At 40.5% G+C, this 18846-nt stretch overlaps 1 protein-coding gene across 2 annotated transcripts in view; it reads right to left on the bottom strand.

Moving 5' to 3' along the window:
* Positions 1–18846, bottom strand: part of NOTCH2 (notch receptor 2) — an 88624-nt gene that overhangs the window by 27595 nt on the left and 42183 nt on the right. Inside the window, exons 6-17 of one of the 2 annotated variants that reach the window (XM_052800787.1) lie at positions 16791–17024; positions 15797–15952; positions 14496–14684; positions 13213–13326; positions 11917–12030; positions 8354–8587; positions 7728–7838; positions 5877–6069; positions 4164–4309; positions 3520–3639; positions 3257–3409; positions 236–464 (exon numbers count right to left, since the gene is read on the bottom strand). In XM_052800787.1, coding sequence (XP_052656747.1) covers positions 236–464; positions 3257–3409; positions 3520–3639; positions 4164–4309; positions 5877–6069; positions 7728–7838; positions 8354–8587; positions 11917–12030; positions 13213–13326; positions 14496–14684; positions 15797–15952; positions 16791–17024 — 1993 coding nt within the window. Of the gene's footprint in view, positions 1–235; positions 465–3256; positions 3410–3519; positions 3640–4163; positions 4310–5876; positions 6070–7727; positions 7839–8353; positions 8588–9515; positions 9826–11916; positions 12031–13212; positions 13327–14495; positions 14685–15796; positions 15953–16790; positions 17025–18846 lie in introns of those variants that run through there. The other variant, XR_008237107.1, reaches the window with a different exon arrangement.

Raw genomic sequence — 18846 nt, 5'->3', positions numbered from 1 at the left:
GCTTCTAACTAGTTGTGCAAACTGAAGGCCAACTTTGACAGGCAACTGCCTTTCAGCTGATATCCTGCACAAGGTAAGCAAGTTTTCCTTGCATGAATCACAAGTATGTCTCAGGGACAAAAGGCAGGAAAACAGATCCACATCGTTAAAAACTGCTTCTGGGTAGGACTGACTTCAAGCCACGAGCACACATTGTGTGGCTCCTTAGTGCAGCAGCACAGTGAAGATAGCTCACCTCTCAGTGCATTCATCGATGTTGTTCTCGCAGTTGGTTCCCTCAAACCCAGGCTGACACTTGCATGTGTAGCTGTTGACGTAGTGGGTGCACGTGCCTCCATTCCTGCATGGTTCACTCAGACATTCATTGGTATCTGTTTGACATTTATCTCCATGAAATCCAGGTAGGCAGATGCATGAGAAAGAGTTTATCCCATCCACACATGAAGCTCCATTTTGGCAGGGATCTAAGACAGAAGCATTACAGTAAGTGTTAAAATGGATAACACTCAAAGGCCAGGCCTAGCATAGTAGCTTTTAGGAAAAAAAGTGTCACATAGCCCAGAGTGTGACAGACTACTGACAAGTTTTTCTGAGCCACTTTATGGAAGAGATAATCGCAAAGCATTATCAATAACAAATTCACAGGAAGGTGTGGATCAAGACCAAGCTTCAAGGCCTAAAGGTTTCTCTGCTGGGATTTGTTCAACCAAAACCAACAAAACCAGACCCAGTCTCTTGGTTTAAAATTCAAACTCTGCTTTTTTTGACAAATGCCTACTGATAAAGACAATACAAACAGGACAGCAACTGTTTCTTCTTCCTTACCAAGTCTTATTCATAAAAGAACTTGATCCATTCTCTCTTTTCCAGACACTGCTCAACACAGGAGAGAACTTGCGTGCTTAATTTTAAGCATGAAAGCAATCCAGTCAAATCAAATGTGTATGTGTATATTAGTATATATATGAGCACTTAAGCGTTACTGAGCACTTAGCATTTTTCCCAGTATCAAAGGCTGATTGGGGAAAGGCTGGCAGAAAAGCTCACAAATTCATACACCACCTCCTCACCTCTGCATTTCTTGATATTTTCTTTATCCCTACCATGGTCTTGCTACTTGTGTGTCACCATTTTTTGGTCTAAGCCACCCCCTACTAATGTATTCCTTCTACTTCCACAAGTACCAATCTGCCTGAAAGATCTCTGCCATTCAGTAGTTTCTTCCTGCTTTGCTCCTTCCACTTTTGGATTTAAGACCCACATTCCTCTGTCGGATACTGCCTCTGAAGCCAGATTCCTTTTCTACTCTGCATTCCCTAGACCAAAAGCCTACCTATATGAAGGCAGGGTGGGAAATTGGGAGGGGGGAGGAAAAGGGGAGACAGGAAGGGGGATGAAAAAAAGGTCATGGAGCAAGTTTTTTTGATCTATGACTATCTTTAAGTACTACTAAAATACAAACTTTAAAATTTAACACCAAAAATTTGCAGTTCAACATAAGTACAAGATCGTTCTGTTCACTGGAAAATGAAGAAAACAGATGTGAAAGGTAATTAAAGCTCATTTATCGACTGAGAAATATGCTCACATGATAAAAATTTGTGTTAAGAGACACACCTGCATCCATTTAAAGGTCATCTGACTACTGCAGAGAAAAAGCACATTCAAAGTGAGACCCCTGGCAGCTGTAAAATGTTGTGTCTATGGCAGCCAGCCATTTATGACTGAAGCCAAAAGCTGCGCGTTAATTTTCTGTGCCGCACATTTACTGACAGAAAAAGGAGACTTGAGTATCAACTTTTCAATAAGTTCTTGTTGTTGGAGGGTTTGTTTGCTTCATAGATTAAAGACATTTGGCTCAAGCCGTGGAAGGTTTTTGTTATGCTAAATGAAATCAGCTGCAGCAGTAATTTGAAGTTCTTCAACCTCATGGGTGTGCTGCCTAACAGACAACATGGCATGAATCTCACAGCTCTCAGAAGACTTAGGAATAGAGAGAGATCTCCCAGCTGTTCAAGAGAGAAAGATGAGCACTTTAAAAACATTTTTTCTCTTCAGACACCCACATAAAAACTAACAGGACAAGCAATAATTTTGTTGGCTTCAGTAAGCAAAGCTCTGAGTCAATGCACCAACGTGACTTTTTTTGTACTGTACCTGTTTGCTCAGAAAGAGGCAATCAAAAGCTCAGGCTAAGCCAGTTGTCTTAGAAGTTCTTTCAGCAGTGCTGCTTTGGGGTCTCCCACGGTAACTTTTGCTAATAGACTTGTTTGGATCCTTCTCTACAGCAGTCACAAATTTAAATTTTTTTCAATGTAAAACACAACTCTCTAAATTCATACCTAAAATCTTTAAGACTTAGGTATGTTTTTAAGCTACTCTAATAAAAAAATTGAAGTTTGTTGTTTTGTTTGGGTTTTTTGTTTTGTTTTTTTTTAAAGAGACAGCCAATTAAAAAATTACAACATTGTGAACTCCTCCAAGGTTTGATAAAGCACTTCCAAATAGTAATAGATGAACTCTTAAACACATGATGCTTCTCAGGAGACTCTGATTTTTATCTGATTATGATAAAGAACATGCCCAGCACAAAAAATAAGTTACTATGTATTTAGTTTCCCTTGTAAACAGCAGTGTCAAGGGCATGAAATTAACATTTGCTTTCTTGTAATTTAAACAATTTCAGTACTCATCAGTGTATGCTATCCTCCTGCAACTGATACCTATTCCAGAACAGAGTGCCTTCCTGCTACTTAATTTGCTTTCAAATATGGATTAACTGGAATAGCAACAGGACCCACTCTTTCCAGAATATTCATGTCAGACAGAGACATTTCAGGAAAGACGGCTATACCCCAGATTCCCACCACACCTCAATCAAGCTTAATGTTGAAATACAGGTAAGCCCTGCAGTGTTACTTTAACTTGTTGTATTAAAATTTCAGGCAAATATAATTCTTCATTTAACAGTGCTCCTTGTTCAATTATGTAAACTCTAAGGACCTTTTCAAGTTAGGTATCTGGGAACAACTCCTGCTATCAGTTAGAACACGGTAGTCCATTACTAGCAGCAGAATGTGATGGATTTGACTGCCTCAAACTTGCAAGTCTTACAAAGCTGAGGTCTGGGGTTTTTTCTTTTTGGTAAGGGATTATAAAAGAATTTTCAGTGTCTGTCAAATAGCAGTCATCAATAGTACAGCAAAATTATTTCCAGGAAAAAATGAAAAACACAGAACAATCTGCTTATACTCACTTGAAAGACAGTCATCAATGTTACTGTCACAGTCTCCTCCAGTGAAGCCTGGCCGACATTCACACAGGTAGCTGCCTTGAATATTATGGCACAGAGCATGATTTTTGCAGGGCTTTGAGAGACATTCATCAATATCCACTGTACATCTCTCCCCTGAAACACAGAGAGTCCGTAAGTAAGACCCCTCGTAAGGCAATGGTCAAAAGGCTCAATGCCAATACTGCTCAGCATTGAAAGTACAGTATATTCCCCAGCCACATTACCTTCCCAGCCAGGGGCACATTGGCAGGTGTAGCCTTCAGAGTCAGGAGATTCTTGGCAAATTCCCGAGTTCTCACAAGGATCGGGAGAACAAGGAGCAACCACTACCTGGCAGTTCACACCTGGAGAGCAGAAGGGGAAAAACCAGGACAGTATGCTGCTAAGAGCTTGGTGCTGCTTGGAAGAATGAATAAAGAGATTGTAACTTGCATGATTATCCTACACAGCAGTGGACAGCATTTCCATATTTGAAAAATCTCAGCAGAAGGAAAACAAGATCAGAGCACTCCTCATGGGCTCAGTGGGTACAAGCAGAAAGCAGCCATAGTAATTCTGAGTTTAATGCCCCTTCAATTCTCAGTACATTTATATATCTCAGTCTAACTTTCTTACAAAGAAAATTAAGCTCAGCTGCCACCAAGACATTTCTTAATGAGTCCAAACAAGGCTTAGATATGGTCTTACTAAGTATTCTACTGCTGTATCATGTCTACATGAGCTGACTGTAATTTAACTTCATACAAGCATGGCATTTCCCCTCTTGATTCCTATTTCCATGAAGTTTAATGAAAAGATTAAAATGGCACTAAGGGTGCAATGAAGTTGAAAGGAAAAAGAGAACAGAAACTTCTCTCTGAATTTTCACCTTTGAATCCTTTCCTACAGGTACATCTATATCCATTCAACAGATCTTCACAAGTTCCTCCGTTCTGGCACGGGTTTGATTTACATTCATTCCCTTCTGTTGAACAGTAATCTCCTATCCAGCCTGGGTCGCAGACACACTTGTACCTTTAAAGGCAAAACCAGCAGTAATTTTAGAACATTCTGAAATAATTCATCTATCAGTTTCTCCTGCAGATTAGTTTTGGAGAGAAAACCAAAAGACCTCTCTTTAGGAGAGCCCTAAGTTACGTTTAGATTGCTTACCCCAGCTGTATAGTTCTGAAGATACTGAAAATAAACCCTCCCTTAAAACCACACTTCCCTCCATTACAGTTTTCACAAAGCGCTCAGTCAACCAGCAATGTGTTTCTGCTTTGATAAGACCATCTCAACACATTTAAACAAAGACAGAAAAAAAAAGATTAAAAAAAGTGGAGGGGAACAATAGGTTCCAAAGATAACTAGACTGATTTAATACAAAGCAGTGGTTACAAATGAAAACAGCTGGCTGGGAGCAGGAGCAATCTTCTCCATCATGTTTCAAAATCTGAAGTAGAGCAGCACTCCACCCATATGACGTAGAACCAAGGACTCAGTGAACCACCCTGGACTCAAGCCATGCAACACACACACTGGCCTCCTTCCCTGTCATGCAAACAAGACTTATTTTATCTGGCACCGAGCGTAAGGTGTACATGGGCATAAATATGAATGCAGGTGACAGATGATGGACAAGATGAACCAAAACATTTGTTTTCCAAGCTTACATGGAGGCTGAATTAGCAATAAAGGCAGCCTTCCTGCCAGCTCCAGGGAAAGTGCTGAATCCTGCCCTACAAAGCTACCCACAGTGGTAAATCACTTCCTTGCGCAACTGCTGACAACACTCTCCAGGACGCAGCACACATCTCAGAGGCACTGCTATTCCACGTACAGTTGGGAAGTTTAACAAACACAAGCCCTACCTCCGCAAACTTGTTGACTCCATAGGCCCTGCATTCCCAGACTTATCATTACCAAAAAGAGGTCTGATTCAGAGCTCCTGAAATCAGCATTTGGTCTTCCTGGATGGGAAGATTCAGAAGCAACTACTGCCATCAGAATAGCCAGAAAGAGCTTTCCTTTTTTCTCTCAGGCATGCAACAATGTGACTAAAGCTGAAGAAATCTCAGCCTTGGACAAACTGTTCTAAGTCAATTATCGCTCTATCTCCAAGTGTCAAAAGTTGTCTGCCTGTTCCTTAATACACAGTATTTGGGTAGCAAGAACAGCACTAGGCAAGTCTCCACACTCAACATTTTAGAGTTTGATGGAATAGATAGATAGCTGCTGCTCCCCAAAGATTCAATTTGGAACAATCTCTTTATTTTAATTGCATTCACTCGACTTACTTGAATTGCCAAACCCTCCCTTTAGATGGTGGCAGTCCACCGTGTGCTACACGCCCATGCAAAGACAGCAAAGAATACAATGCAGGACAGAAAAACCTATGTTGAAACAGCACAGACTGCAGCTGGTGACTAAAGGTCTACACCTTACTGTAATTATGTCATGGGCAGCAGGTAAGTCTGGATCCTAATCTGAGAAATCAGAGAAAAATCAGAAACCTCAAGTCAAGATGGAACTCCGGGCAAAGCAAGGAAAAAAAGTATAGAAAGCAGCAGGTAAGTTTAATGTGACAATAAGTACTTACCCACTAGCAGTATGTGTGCAGTTGCCATGTACACAGGGATTACTAAGACACCCATCTGCCTGTGACTGACAGTGAGGATGATGGTAACCTTCAGGACATACACACCGAAAGCCATTGACTTCATTTATACATGTTCCACCATTATGACAGGGGCTGGATGTGCATTCATCAATGTCCACATTACAACGTGGGCCTAGAAGAAAAAGCAATACTTATTAAGTAGTATTTCTTATAAGAACATTTGCTTTGTACGTCTGTGAGAACATACACTGAGGCACAACTCAGTAAAGCCAATGCAGCAGGACAGAGCTTGCATGCCTCTGTGCTTTAACTGAAGTCAAGAGAAGCATTTTTAAAAGATGCAGCACCTTTCTGTGCCTGGAAAACACACTCAACAAGTATTTACAAACCACTCAAGAATCTCAACAGAATTCCACTACAAATCACTGGTTAATATTGATTAGGAAGGCAAAAATCACTCAACTATATCATGCTTGGAACAAACCTCTTGAGCTCCACTTGTCATAGCCCTGCTCTTCTGCTTTGAAAGTACCTATCCTTTGAACAACCAATACTGCCATAATGTCTGCAGTAAATATAATTCTGGTTGTTTATTGCACAAAAGGTTCTCTAAAAACCACCGTTTCCTGTTTTTGCCTGCCTCTGATTACGACTGCAAGATCCTTGTAGTGACCATACGATCTTGTGAGGCTGGAAAGCTAAACAAAGTGAACGTTGCAGTAAGTTGAAAGCATTTTTAACATAAGGAAAGGACAAAGTAACAAGACCCCATGCAAGCCATCTCTTTAAATACTGGAATATGCAAATTCATCATATTACTGAATTATTTTAACAGCATAACAGTAAGAAGTCCAGTAGGATAACAAATATGGTATGCCAGCAACAAAGACGACTGAAAGGCAAAAGTTATCAGGATCATGCCTCTTCCTGTTCTGGGGACTACAGAGTACCACCATGCCAGAGCCAAAGGAAGGAAGGAGCATCAGAAGTTTAGAAAGACGCCAAGACAAAAGCACAAAACACATGAAACCTCTTAGTGCTATTTCTAATGCATTTCAGATCAATTCTAATTAGAATCATTCAGTAATAAACAGTAACAAACGTGATGAGAAAACTGTTATAAACAGTACCACACTGTCTTACAACAATTATTTTACGAGCATATTACCCTACATGGCTCAAAACATATTAAGTCTGTTATAAACAGTGTTGAGATCTGCTTTAGTCATCAGAAATAGTCCTGATATAGATCTACAGCTCTAAGCATGGATCCAAAAGTGCCTAAGAGCTTATTTTTTCAGCCCTACTTTTACTGTATTAGATAAGTCTTTAAAAAGGAAACAGAACAGACCACACTATGAAAGAGAGTACTGAAAAAAGCAGGTTATTCAGTTGGAGACTTCAGAGTGGAGAGCAGCTCATTAGAACACTGAGTTAATGCTTTGCTTTCACAGAAAGAGAAACACTGTTCGTGGTCAAAGCACCAGGTACTGTCTAATCAAACACCTATCTATATTGTCCACAATCTCTCTGTCCCTGGAAAGAAGCTGTAAATAATAAACCAAAGTCACATGGGGTTTTTTGTCATAAAACCAAGAACCATGAACTGGACGTAATTACCTAACAAGAATGGCATTTCACAGCACAGATTAGGCCATCTTTCTGCTTGGTAGAACTTGCTGTAATGTAAGACGCCAAGATTCAAAGATTAGAAGGATTTACCGAGATACTAACTGAATCCCTTGCAGTCAGTATGCAAAGAACAGCTCCCTTAGCTAGCCGGATAACTATTTTCAAAACACCTCAAAGCTATTGGGTAGCTGACTTTACCTGTAAATCCAGGTTTGCAAGCACAATTGTAGCGATTAATGCCATCAATACAGTCCCCGTGAATGCATGGGTTACTTGCACAGTCATCAAAGTTATTTTCACAGTTCACTCCTGGAAAAAATAGTTAGAAGAATAAGGAGGCCAAATCTTGCAAAGACGACAACAAAACTATTTCCCAGAAATAGCCAAATTAAGAACCCCACCTGCTTCAAAGTTACACATGCACTGGGGCAACTGAAACAGGCGATGATGCAGCAGCACTGCAACACCAAGGAATATCACCTGAGTCACTGGGTGCTGACTGAGTATGACCCTGAACTTGTACTAAATGTTTCAACAAAAGAATAAACCATTTTGAACACCATGCCTATTTTTTTTCCGCATGCTCGAATTTTGGGAGTAAAGAGGAGGTAAATTCTTCCAAGACCAGTTCCAGTACCAGTGAGGGTTAGGCAATCCACACAAACACACCAAAATTCAGTAAGGAAAAGTAATGTGAAAATGATACTCTCATACCACAAGCTTATCTCTGTATGCAAATTTAGCACACACCAGAGCACACATAGGAAATAATAAAATACTCGAATTCTGTTAGAATCCAATCCTTCCACTTGTGCTTTGTGTACCTGAAGTGCCCAGCAAACAGTTGCATTGGTAGCCATTCACTAAATCAATGCAGCGCCCTTGATGGAGGCAAGGATTGCTGTGGCATTCATCTATCTGCTCGCTGCATATGGCACCCATGTAGCCAGGATTGCATATACATGTGTATGAATCAATTCCATCTTGACATTCCCCATGGTGGCAAGGATCAGGATCACAGTTGTTGATATTCTCCTCACACAGAAGGCCAGTAAAACCTAGGGAAAAATGATGAACAGGAGTAATTAACAAGTTAACTGGTATGATGCTACAGTGAATATAATGCAAATATAGAAAGAATCGTATTAAGAATCAGCAAAGTGGCAGACAGCACAAAGGGTAACTGGGCACCTCAACTGCTGCCCATTTTCCAGCCCTGGAAAACAACACTCCTCCACAGCTCACAGCATTACAGAACAACATCTTGCATGGAGAATCCCAGCATTGGAAGTGGTTACCTTCAGTTTATTCAGAACAGCAGCAATGAGAGGAAACATGTAAATCTCCATGAGAAATATTTACCCACATCAGTATAAACTATCTGAAGGCACTCTCCTGTCATTACTTCCTCTACACAATACCAAGGGGATTGACTTTTTCAGTGTGAGGAATTACTACAAAGATGCTGCAGAAACCTTCCCAAGTGAATTCCCTTGACTCACGTCAAAGCTTCTGCAGCTCTGCTTTTTTAAAAGTTTCTTGCCCCTCTCATTGGGAGGAAACCTTTCAGTAACTCCAGTCAAGCACCAACTGCAAATTTATGAAAGACTGCATGCAACCTCTTCAGTTAGGAGCAATGAAACAAGCAGCGATTTGGCCTGTTTCATTCTGCTTCAGCTGGGAAACATCCTGAGCAACAGAGAAGGACAGAATCTATTCACCAGAAGGGCTAAAACAATGGTTCAGGAAGGTCAGAGCAGCAACCAATTCCCTCAAGAGCCCTGTTTTCCATGATGGAGCAGAGTTACATGAAACAGGGACAATTTAAAATAAATTGTTTTCAGAGATGAGGTTTTGGAGCAACAGTTCAAACTGCCTTCCAGCAGCTGGAGATTAGGAAGGTAGAACTTCAAATTTCAAACACCAACTGGAGACTGATACAAACCAAGCTGCAGGGAATTTCAACAGCTGAAGAGTGATTCTCACCTGAGTATTATAAGTGGATAACAGGCTCCCCATTTTTCATACAGGTTTGTGGTTATTTCTCTGGTCAAACATACCAGGTGACGGCTAACATTTCCAAGTTCTGCGAACGTATGCATGGATGAATGGGTGTGGAAGTAGGTGGGGAGAGGGAAGGGAAGCTAGTTAGAGAGATGGATATAAAAAGATGTTAGGGAAGGAAGAAAAACAAACCGGTAAGAGAACGAACAGTGGCAAAAAAAAACGAGGACAGAGGCAAAGAAAAGAGGAAAGACCTAAAACAACTCAAGAAAAGAAAAGCTATGATCTACCACTGGGAAGGAGAAGTGGAATAATGCCAGAAGGGAAAGAAAAGACAAAAAGCAAGCAGTAAATAGAGCTATCTGTACAGCATTTGGCCAAACATTTTGCAGTTTTCAATCACTTCGGCAGCTGGCGATTACCATTCAGGGAACACATATCACTCATAATAGGAGATTAATAGAGCAAGAACATACCCAAACATTATTTTCCAATAACTGACCAGTCCCAATGATGAATTCCATATTTCAGTCTTATAGAAGGCTGTCAATATTAAATATAATACTTAGCATACATTAATTCAAAAAACTAGTACCTTGCACTGAACCACATGAAGATCAGATATCTTTATCAATCTCTTAACTGAACATACCTTACTGAGATACGATTTCCCTCTTTACTGACAAGAGTTAGACTAGAAAAAAACCACTTGAATATAGAACATAAAAATGCCTCAGACAGGATGGAAAAAAGCCCTAGTACAGAGTCCCTCTTCCATTTTCAGCCAAAATACTAACCAAGGATTTTACCAAGAGCTGCTGCTTCAGTAACATACATTTGGTTGCTTCCAGCCTGTTCCTTGAAAATGCTCCATACATCATGTGCCTTCATGGAAGCAGTAGTCTTTCCTCCTCATCTAGGAAACCTAGGATTTCTGTACTTAGGTGGTTCCAGCAGTTTCGTACCCAAATTCAGAATACACTTTTCAAGGCGCAGCTCTCCACGCTATCCACCACTACATAACCCAAAACCCTCTTAGGCCCAATAAGCTCTGCACTCTCGGTGAATGAAAGCAACCAGACTACACACCAGCTTGAGAAAGACTTTCTAAGATAGTTTCCAAGTTTGGAGAAAATTTGAGCTGCTGCTTCTTTTTGCAAGTGTGAGCTTATTCTGTCACATGCAGTAATCAAAAGGAGAATTCTGTAAATAATTGTTCCTCTCCTGATTAGAACTACTGCATTCCCCTACTTCCAACAAATTCATTGTTTCTTCAGGCACTTTTGGCAAGGGGGACAGGGTGTGTGTGAAAAGACTGGGGAAGAATTTTTAGGCTAATCTCTGCTATATTCTGTCCAGCGTAGAATAAATTAGGGAAGTCGAATTTGCCTTAACAATTTGATTATTGGAATGATTCAAAATGAGAAAAATTATACATAAGTCTAGCCAACCTAACAACACATTTCTGGGACAAAGGTAGCTCCAGGAATTGTTCAGCCTCTTCCCTAATGGAAGAGCTAAAGCCAATGCATTCCACACCTGAATCTGCACCACGAACAATGCATCAGGCACCATTAATTGAAAGCAACCAAAAGTCATTCCTTACTGAGAATTAGAGTGTAACTGCTCTGAACTCTCTTATTTGACCAGATGTAAAAATTAAGATAAAATATATCTACACCACTCTTAGAGGTCTGAAGATAAGAAAATCCCATAATTAAACCTGCTGTTTCCAAATGTGTAATTAACCAAGCAGTAAAGGAATTCAGCACATTCAAAAAAAAAAAAACCACCTCAGTTCCATCCACAGCTCTGTCAAAATTTCTGTACGATGCTTGACAGATCATTTTAACTACATTCTGGCAGGCAGCTACTGTGTGGTATATCCTGCAGTGGGCACAATTTTTACTGCATTTCAATCTTCCAGTTTTGACATAAAATAGCCTGATGCAACAGAAATCAGAATACACAGTAGTACTGCTCTGTTCATCTCTTGTTCTTCAACTGTATACTATATAATCTGGCTTGGAAGAAACAAAGGTAAGCCACAGATAAAGGGCTTCACACTGCTGTTTTTCCACTCATGTATTCCATAGTCAATATGAAAGAAGCTGTCACCCTCTGGGAAGCAAGAGATGGGGCTGAAAGAGGGATGCCAGAACACCCATTAATTGTGAACTTACTGCTGTCACAAGTGAAAGGCTTTCTGTACTTAAATACTACTTCTCTGCCGCAAAGGAGTAGACAAAGCTTCGCAACAAACAAGCAGCATTTCAGAGAAAGAAAGAAAGAAAGAAAGAACACTGGCACTTCTTTGACCACCCCTTTATGTATTTAGGTTACATGCGATCTCCAGTCCAGGGGTTCTGAACACAAGACTAACCTGTGGCGCACTGGCACTCATAGCCATTGGGATGGTCGATACATTTGGCTCCATTGAGACATGGTGTGCTGGAGCAGTCATCTATATCAATCTGACACACGGCACCGCTGAATCCTGAAAGGCAGAAAAAAGATGAAAATCCAGAAGTAATTTGAAGTACTTAATCTAAACAGCTGCACTGTCAGGAATTATTTATTAGCAAATCCTTAAAACCACCCAAATATAAGCTCAGTAAATCTAAACTCAATTGCATCACTAAGCACACACACCACACCCTGGGTGGATTGGTTCCTCGTCCAAACCACCAGCCAAAACACAGTTTCTATCCTCCAGGTCAAAGGAGCCTCAGCTTGAAAACTGAGATGGCCAAGTCAAACAGAAATAAAGCTGATGGAGCACAAGTGGTGTCCACTACTGGACAGTATGCCTGTCTATAAAACCGAGCGGCCACCAATAAAAACTTTCAAGCAATCAAAGCAAGTAACTTAAAATGAAACAATAATACATACATCACTAGAGCCTTCAGACTAGAATTACTACAGCAGTGTGGAATGTGGTACAATACAGCACTGTATCTTTCAATACACTTATTGAAATAGTTAATGAACTATCAACAGGTTATGTCAGATGATGCAGATCCTTAGGCACTTCAACAAAAAAATAAAAAATGCCAGGAATGTTTCTTGGAGGAAGGAACCAAAGGAGGAGCCAGAACATCATTAGTCAATATGAAGGGATGCAGAGCAGGCTTTTGTTAAGTATATTCTGAACTCAAAGCATCTTGTAGGCCATCATGAAAACAAGTGACATTTACCATTATAGCTAACATTGATCCCTCAGCTCAGCATTTATCCTTCTTTTCTAAAGCGGAGACCCAATCCACCTCCCTCCTCATGCAAGCAACATAAACTATACTGATGCAAAAATGGCTTCTGCCTACAAACCTCAGAAAAAGACAAAAAGCATGCAGAGGCTCTGATTTTTAAAATGTATTTATAATTACTCATCTATATCTCACTATCCCACAATAACAGAAGTTCATGCTGCCAACTACCATTTAAGATGAGACATCCAACCGTATATTTCTCAACACTTACTCAGCTACAGGCACAATACTATTGCAACCAATATATGTCTATTCTTATTTACCAGTGATTGCAATTCACTCATTCAAACAGATGCTGCACTAAGACAACAGAAACTCACAAGAAACATACCACCCGCAATCTCTCACTGGTTATCTATGCAGTTCTTGGTAAGGTGAAGCAGGAAAAGCTTCCAGAAATAAGTACTTACCAGGAGGACAGACACAGAGGAAGCGGTTGACTTTATCAAGACACTCTCCGTTGTTCACACAGGGATTACTTAGACACTCATCAATATCTTCTTCACAGTGAACACCTTTAAAACCTGTTTAAAAAAAATAAAAATAAGAAAGAAGAGGTGACTGAAGGCCTTAGAAAGTGCCCTCGAAAGTGTAACTGCCTCTTATACCAGCCCTGAAAGTCTAAGCCTAGTTTCATTGCAAGTTTGGAGTTTGGACAGAACCTACAAGGTAAGAATATACACCAGAGGTTAAAAAGGGATGCTGAATGTGTGTTTTTCACCGTTGATGAACGTGCTCACTTAATCAGCAGTAACAGGAGAAGTTTGTGCTGAATTCACATGTAATGTTTTCTTCCACTTGATAAGAAGAGGTTATGTTTTAACACTTTGGAAAATAGCAATAAATTTGGGTATGCACCAATATAAGGTAAAAGGTAAAGAAACAAACACAGAAGATAATTTTAGCTCAAGGCTTTTTAGCTAATGACAGGGTAAAAGAAAAACATTAAGAAGGGTGAAATACTTGGGACTAGAGTTCCAGCTTTCAAAACAGATTAGATATTAATAAAAACTCATTCTAGTTTTCATCGTATCATTTGATCACCTGCAGGGGTCACAATTCTTTCATTATACTTTATAAGACTGTGCAACTAGCAACTTGCACCCTTTTCTTTTTTTACCACTTTCTATCAGAAAGAAAAATAGCAGACTATATAGGTCATTGGTATGGTGGACATGTAAATTTTACAAACACGATTTCAATCAAGTAACTTTTTTACAGTTATTTCCTCAGGTCAATGGAAGCTTGCATCATTTGTGGTATTTTAAGCAGATAAAAAACCCAACCACTATTATCCAGAATCATCATATACAGATCTCAAAACACAGTCACTCTTTTCAAGTTTGCACCTGCTTTACTTTTACAAATGTAAGTTTCTGCACATGCACTTTACCAGGCATAGTAACAAATATGTTCACATATACTCCAGCTCAGAATGCTAACTTCCTTTGCTGATGTACAGGTTGGTTTCCTTCTCAGTCCTCTAATTGCTTTCTCCCCCCCCCCCCGCCCCACAAATGCCAAGTCCTCCTGGCTGGTGCCGCCACAGCAGGCTCTCTCTCACCATTTCATCTAGCCTCACCCCTTTGCAATTTTGTGTTCCACCTCAGCAGAGCTGGCAACCCTCCCTGTGCTCTGCCTCCTGACTTTTTCCTTTGCTGGAAGCCCCATCTTTGTCAGAAACTCCCCTCACCTGGCATACAGAGACATGTGAATCCTCCGATTTTATCCAGGCAGGTGGCATCGTTTTGGCATGGATTTGAATGGCATTCATTGATGTCCATTTCACAGCGAGGTCCTGTGTAGCCCTTCAAACACTCACAGTGGAAAGAGCCTTCTGTGTTTACGCATTTCCCAGCATGTTCACATGGATTGCTGTTTGCTGCAAGAAAAATATATATGCGTGTGTGTCAAAACCTCTCCTCGGAGCAGGAAAGCCACAGCATTCTTTATTAGTCATGGTCTTTTCCAGTGGTCATTCCTTTCTGGCAAGTAATACCGGGGAAAGACTGTTCATCCTTCTGGGGAAAGGCTACTGTGATTGAAGAAAACATGTAGCAGTAACTTGCCTGTCAGAGGCAAAAAGAAAGATTGCTGTCATTACCAATGGACCAAAGGAGCAACTGTGGTCCGTATTACTAATGACAGTTCTTAAGAGGAGAGTATCAACTAGCAGGGATTAGCAAATTAACAATGCTTTCAAGGAAAGCCTTATCTCTAGATCATCTTTTACATTTACTTTGCTCCTGAGGCTGACAAGATGCCGCCACAGCCACAAAGCAACCAAACTAGCCCTTCGTGTGTTTTCAAAAAGGAACAGCACTCTTGTCCAAGGCAGGCTGAGGAATAAAATTCAAAGAAGTGCTTCTTTCCAATACTTCATGAGTGCTGGTTAGGTATTACCTTCATGCATCACATGCTAGAACCATGAACTTGCACTCACAAAATTATAAGCAAGTCTGTGAGAGTCCAGCTAATCCCCAAAACAACACAACAGCATGATATCAGAGAACTACAGCTTTAAAAGCCCATTTGGTCACCAGTCTCAGAAGGCACTCAAAAGATCCAGCCATATTCTGGCTGTCAAACAGCCTTGATATATTTCTACCAAGGCAGGAGCTGCAACAACTCCCACACGAACTGCGGTGTTCTAAGGATCAGCTTAATTATCACATCCGTTTGCGTGCACTTCTCACACAATGCTAAAGCCTTCTTGCACAATGAAGAATGGTTAAGCATCTCGCTGCTTTTCATATTCCAGAGGCTAACAGTTCAAACATGGACAGCTACTCTGACTCAGCCCTTTGCCCCAAGTCTCACACAAGACTTAAAACTCATCTGAAGACACTGAAATGGAAGGGGGAGAACAGGAAAGGAGTCGCACTTTTGTTGAGAAGCTATGACGAAATGTGTATTCTTGCCCCTCTGTTAGTTCACAAAGCAAACAACCCAACTCCTTGTTCACGTACTCACAAATAGCAAATAGAAACTCACCCATTGCACATTCGTCCACATCCTCAGTGCAGTCTGCTCCCTTATGGCCTTGAGGACAGGTGCAGATATAGTGTCCATTCACAGGATTGGTATCACACAGAGCACCCTTCTGGCATGGATTGCTAACACATGCATCATCCAAGTGGCACAGAAGACCTAGGGAAGCAACCGAGAGTTTATTCAAAAAACTGAGATATAGCAGTTGGACTGTATGTTACACAATCAAATCCTCTGTCCTGATGTTTCAAATAGAGAATCCCACAGCCAGAAGCTTGAGCAATAATATCTTACAGGCTTCAACCTATAGACTACCACAGGGATTTCACCACACACTTATAAAACGTTATATTTAAATATAGATTCTGTGACTTCAGAGGTGTCTCCAGCACTTCTGGAGCAGTACAATGGTTTACCATTACCAAAATCTCCTCCTTGGAGCAGTTAACTGACTCTTCTCTAACCAGCATGATGATATTCCTAACAGCTGAAAACACAGGTCCACATGAAGCTCACCTTCTCAATTCAGATATGCTGATCACTTGTATTTCCAGGTAGTAGTTAGGAGACCTTTGTATTTTTACCTACCCTACAACAGCAAATTTTCCACTATACCAGTAAGGGCATCCTCACTCACGCAAAAATATCTGAACTTGCCTTCTAGACTTTTAATTACAATTATCATAAGTAGCACAGAGCAAGTCACCCTCATGCATAACTTCTCAGGCAAATACAGGTCCTGCTAAGCGCTAGAAAAAGAACTGCTTTCCTTGCAATCTAAACTACAAGTTTGTCTTCCAGCCTAATACACATACTTCTTTGTCCTGAGCTACAGAGGTTTAAAAGGTCTTTGCTTGTGGACAGCACATGTTTCCTTTTGTTATTCCTGGTTTGGTCACAAAGTGTGTAAAATTAACACACCACTTCAAGCAAATGCATAAACTTAAGGAAGTATGTTCTATTAAGTGCCAGACCTATGCAAGTTTTCTGTCCTTACCTGCCTTTCCTTCTGGACAAATGCATGAAAAAGAAGCCACTCGATCAATGCAGGTAGATCCATTAGCACAGGAGGCAGTGAAGCAATCATCAATGTTCTTACTGCAGTCGTCCCCACTCCAACCATTGACACAGACACAGGCATAGCCACCATTGTGGTTGGTGCAGGTACCTCCATTCTGACAAGCATTGGGCTGGAGCTGACATTCATCAACATCTTCAGTGCAAAACTGGCCTGATGCACAGAAAGGAACATGTTTAATAAAAGTTCAGACACTCGGACACAAGATGACAGAAAACATAACCCAGGGAAATGCTGTAGTCCAACTTGATTGCTACTTCTTATTTCTAGGACATTCAAGCCTGAGAACTTCCAACAACACTGTCATCAAATTAGGCAAAAGACAACTGGCATCCATACATGACCCCAATGCAGGAGCTGAACTGCAAATAACTTGGAAAGATACAGTGTGAGAGCCAGCAGGCAGCCTGCAGTATATGAAGATAGACCTGTGAGGATGTGAGAAGCAGAAAGAATAAAGGTCTGCCTGCAGAGCAGCCAGAGGAACTAAGAAGAGAGAAGATGGCCTCACAAGAAAATCTTGGCCAAAGACGTGTCAGCAGGCCAGCAGCAAAGTAATTCTTGTCAGTAGAACTTAATTCTTTCCTATATAATTATGCAATGAATATTACTTGATGAGGAAGAATAGAATTCTTGAGACTCCTCTACCTAAAATACTCATTTTCCTACCCCCAGGTATTTCCACAGACAACCACAAATAGTTGGGGTTTTTTGGGTTGTTGGGGTTTTTTGAGAGACAAAATAAATACTCCAATAAAATGCTTTAATGACTGGAGATACTAGAGGGAAGAAAATAAATGTACACTGTATCGGGGAGTTTTAAGGAAAAGGACCACTAGACCACTAAGTATGAAATCAGTTTCACAGGATACTGAATTTCACAGTAACATCTCTAGGAAGCTCTACAATTCACATTTACTAAAGTATTTATTTACCCAAATCCATCTTGCTTTGACATCAAGATCTGGAGAACCTACCACTTGCATCAATATTTTGTTTCAACACTTATTCATCTTCCTGATTAAAGTTGCACGGTTTACTTTTAAGCTGAAATTGTTTAGCTTAAGTTTCAAGTCATTCATTCTTATTTTGAGTTTCTTCAACAGATAAAACCTAAAAGCTAGTTTCTCCCAGGCTGGCATACGGGTGCACATGTGCAACCAGAGTACTGGTCACAGTCCACAATCTTCTGATAAACTATTTCTCCCCTTTCTATTAAGAACTCTCTAGCACTGAAAGCAAGCTTTTTTTTTTTTTTACACTTCCTTGTAACTTGCTTTTACCACCCTTCCTAAAATGTTGGTACAATGTACATAGCACCAAAAGACTGCCCTTTATCAGAGAACAAGATTAGATTTGTTTGATGTGACCTCCCCCGCCCCGCCTCCAGCTGACACCATCAACTCCCTCACTAGCTTGCAGCGGCTTTCCATTATTTGAGTCAAGACTCTTAAGTAACTGTGCTGCTACTACCAAGATCCTCCCTCCCATTTGTCCTCTCCAGCTACTGTATCAGCTGCACACTTACATTTACCTGGAACTCCCCCCGTATTCTAAGAAGAAGAAATTCAAGAGCAGGCCACAGATCTTCCCTGCCAATTTGCCTGGGCTCCAGTTTATTCAGGCTTGCCAATTTAAAAATACATATTAGATATTGCTTAACAGTCACCTTGTTTACTAATGGCCCAGAAATTTTGATGCAAATGCACACACCCCCCCCTCTTCCAATACACAGAACTGAAACATTTATCGTTGGCAAGAACGTAAAAAAGTTCAGTCTTAACCATCTCTGTCTACTATACTCAAATCATGATTCCTTTGGTTTTAAAAGTACTTAAACCTTAGCCTTTGGTCCTGTGAGCTCTGGATTTTTTTCCCTTAGTGGCAAAGATATAAAATTATTAAGAAAAAAAAAAGTCACTTTGTTCTGTGGATGTGTTCCTTCCTTCAGCAGGATTACTTCAAAACATGGATT

Source organism: Harpia harpyja, chromosome 11, assembly GCF_026419915.1.
Source record: "Harpia harpyja isolate bHarHar1 chromosome 11, bHarHar1 primary haplotype, whole genome shotgun sequence".
Classification (NCBI taxonomy): Eukaryota; Metazoa; Chordata; class Aves; order Accipitriformes; family Accipitridae; genus Harpia; species Harpia harpyja.
This window is presented reverse-complemented; position numbering and strand designations above follow the sequence as displayed.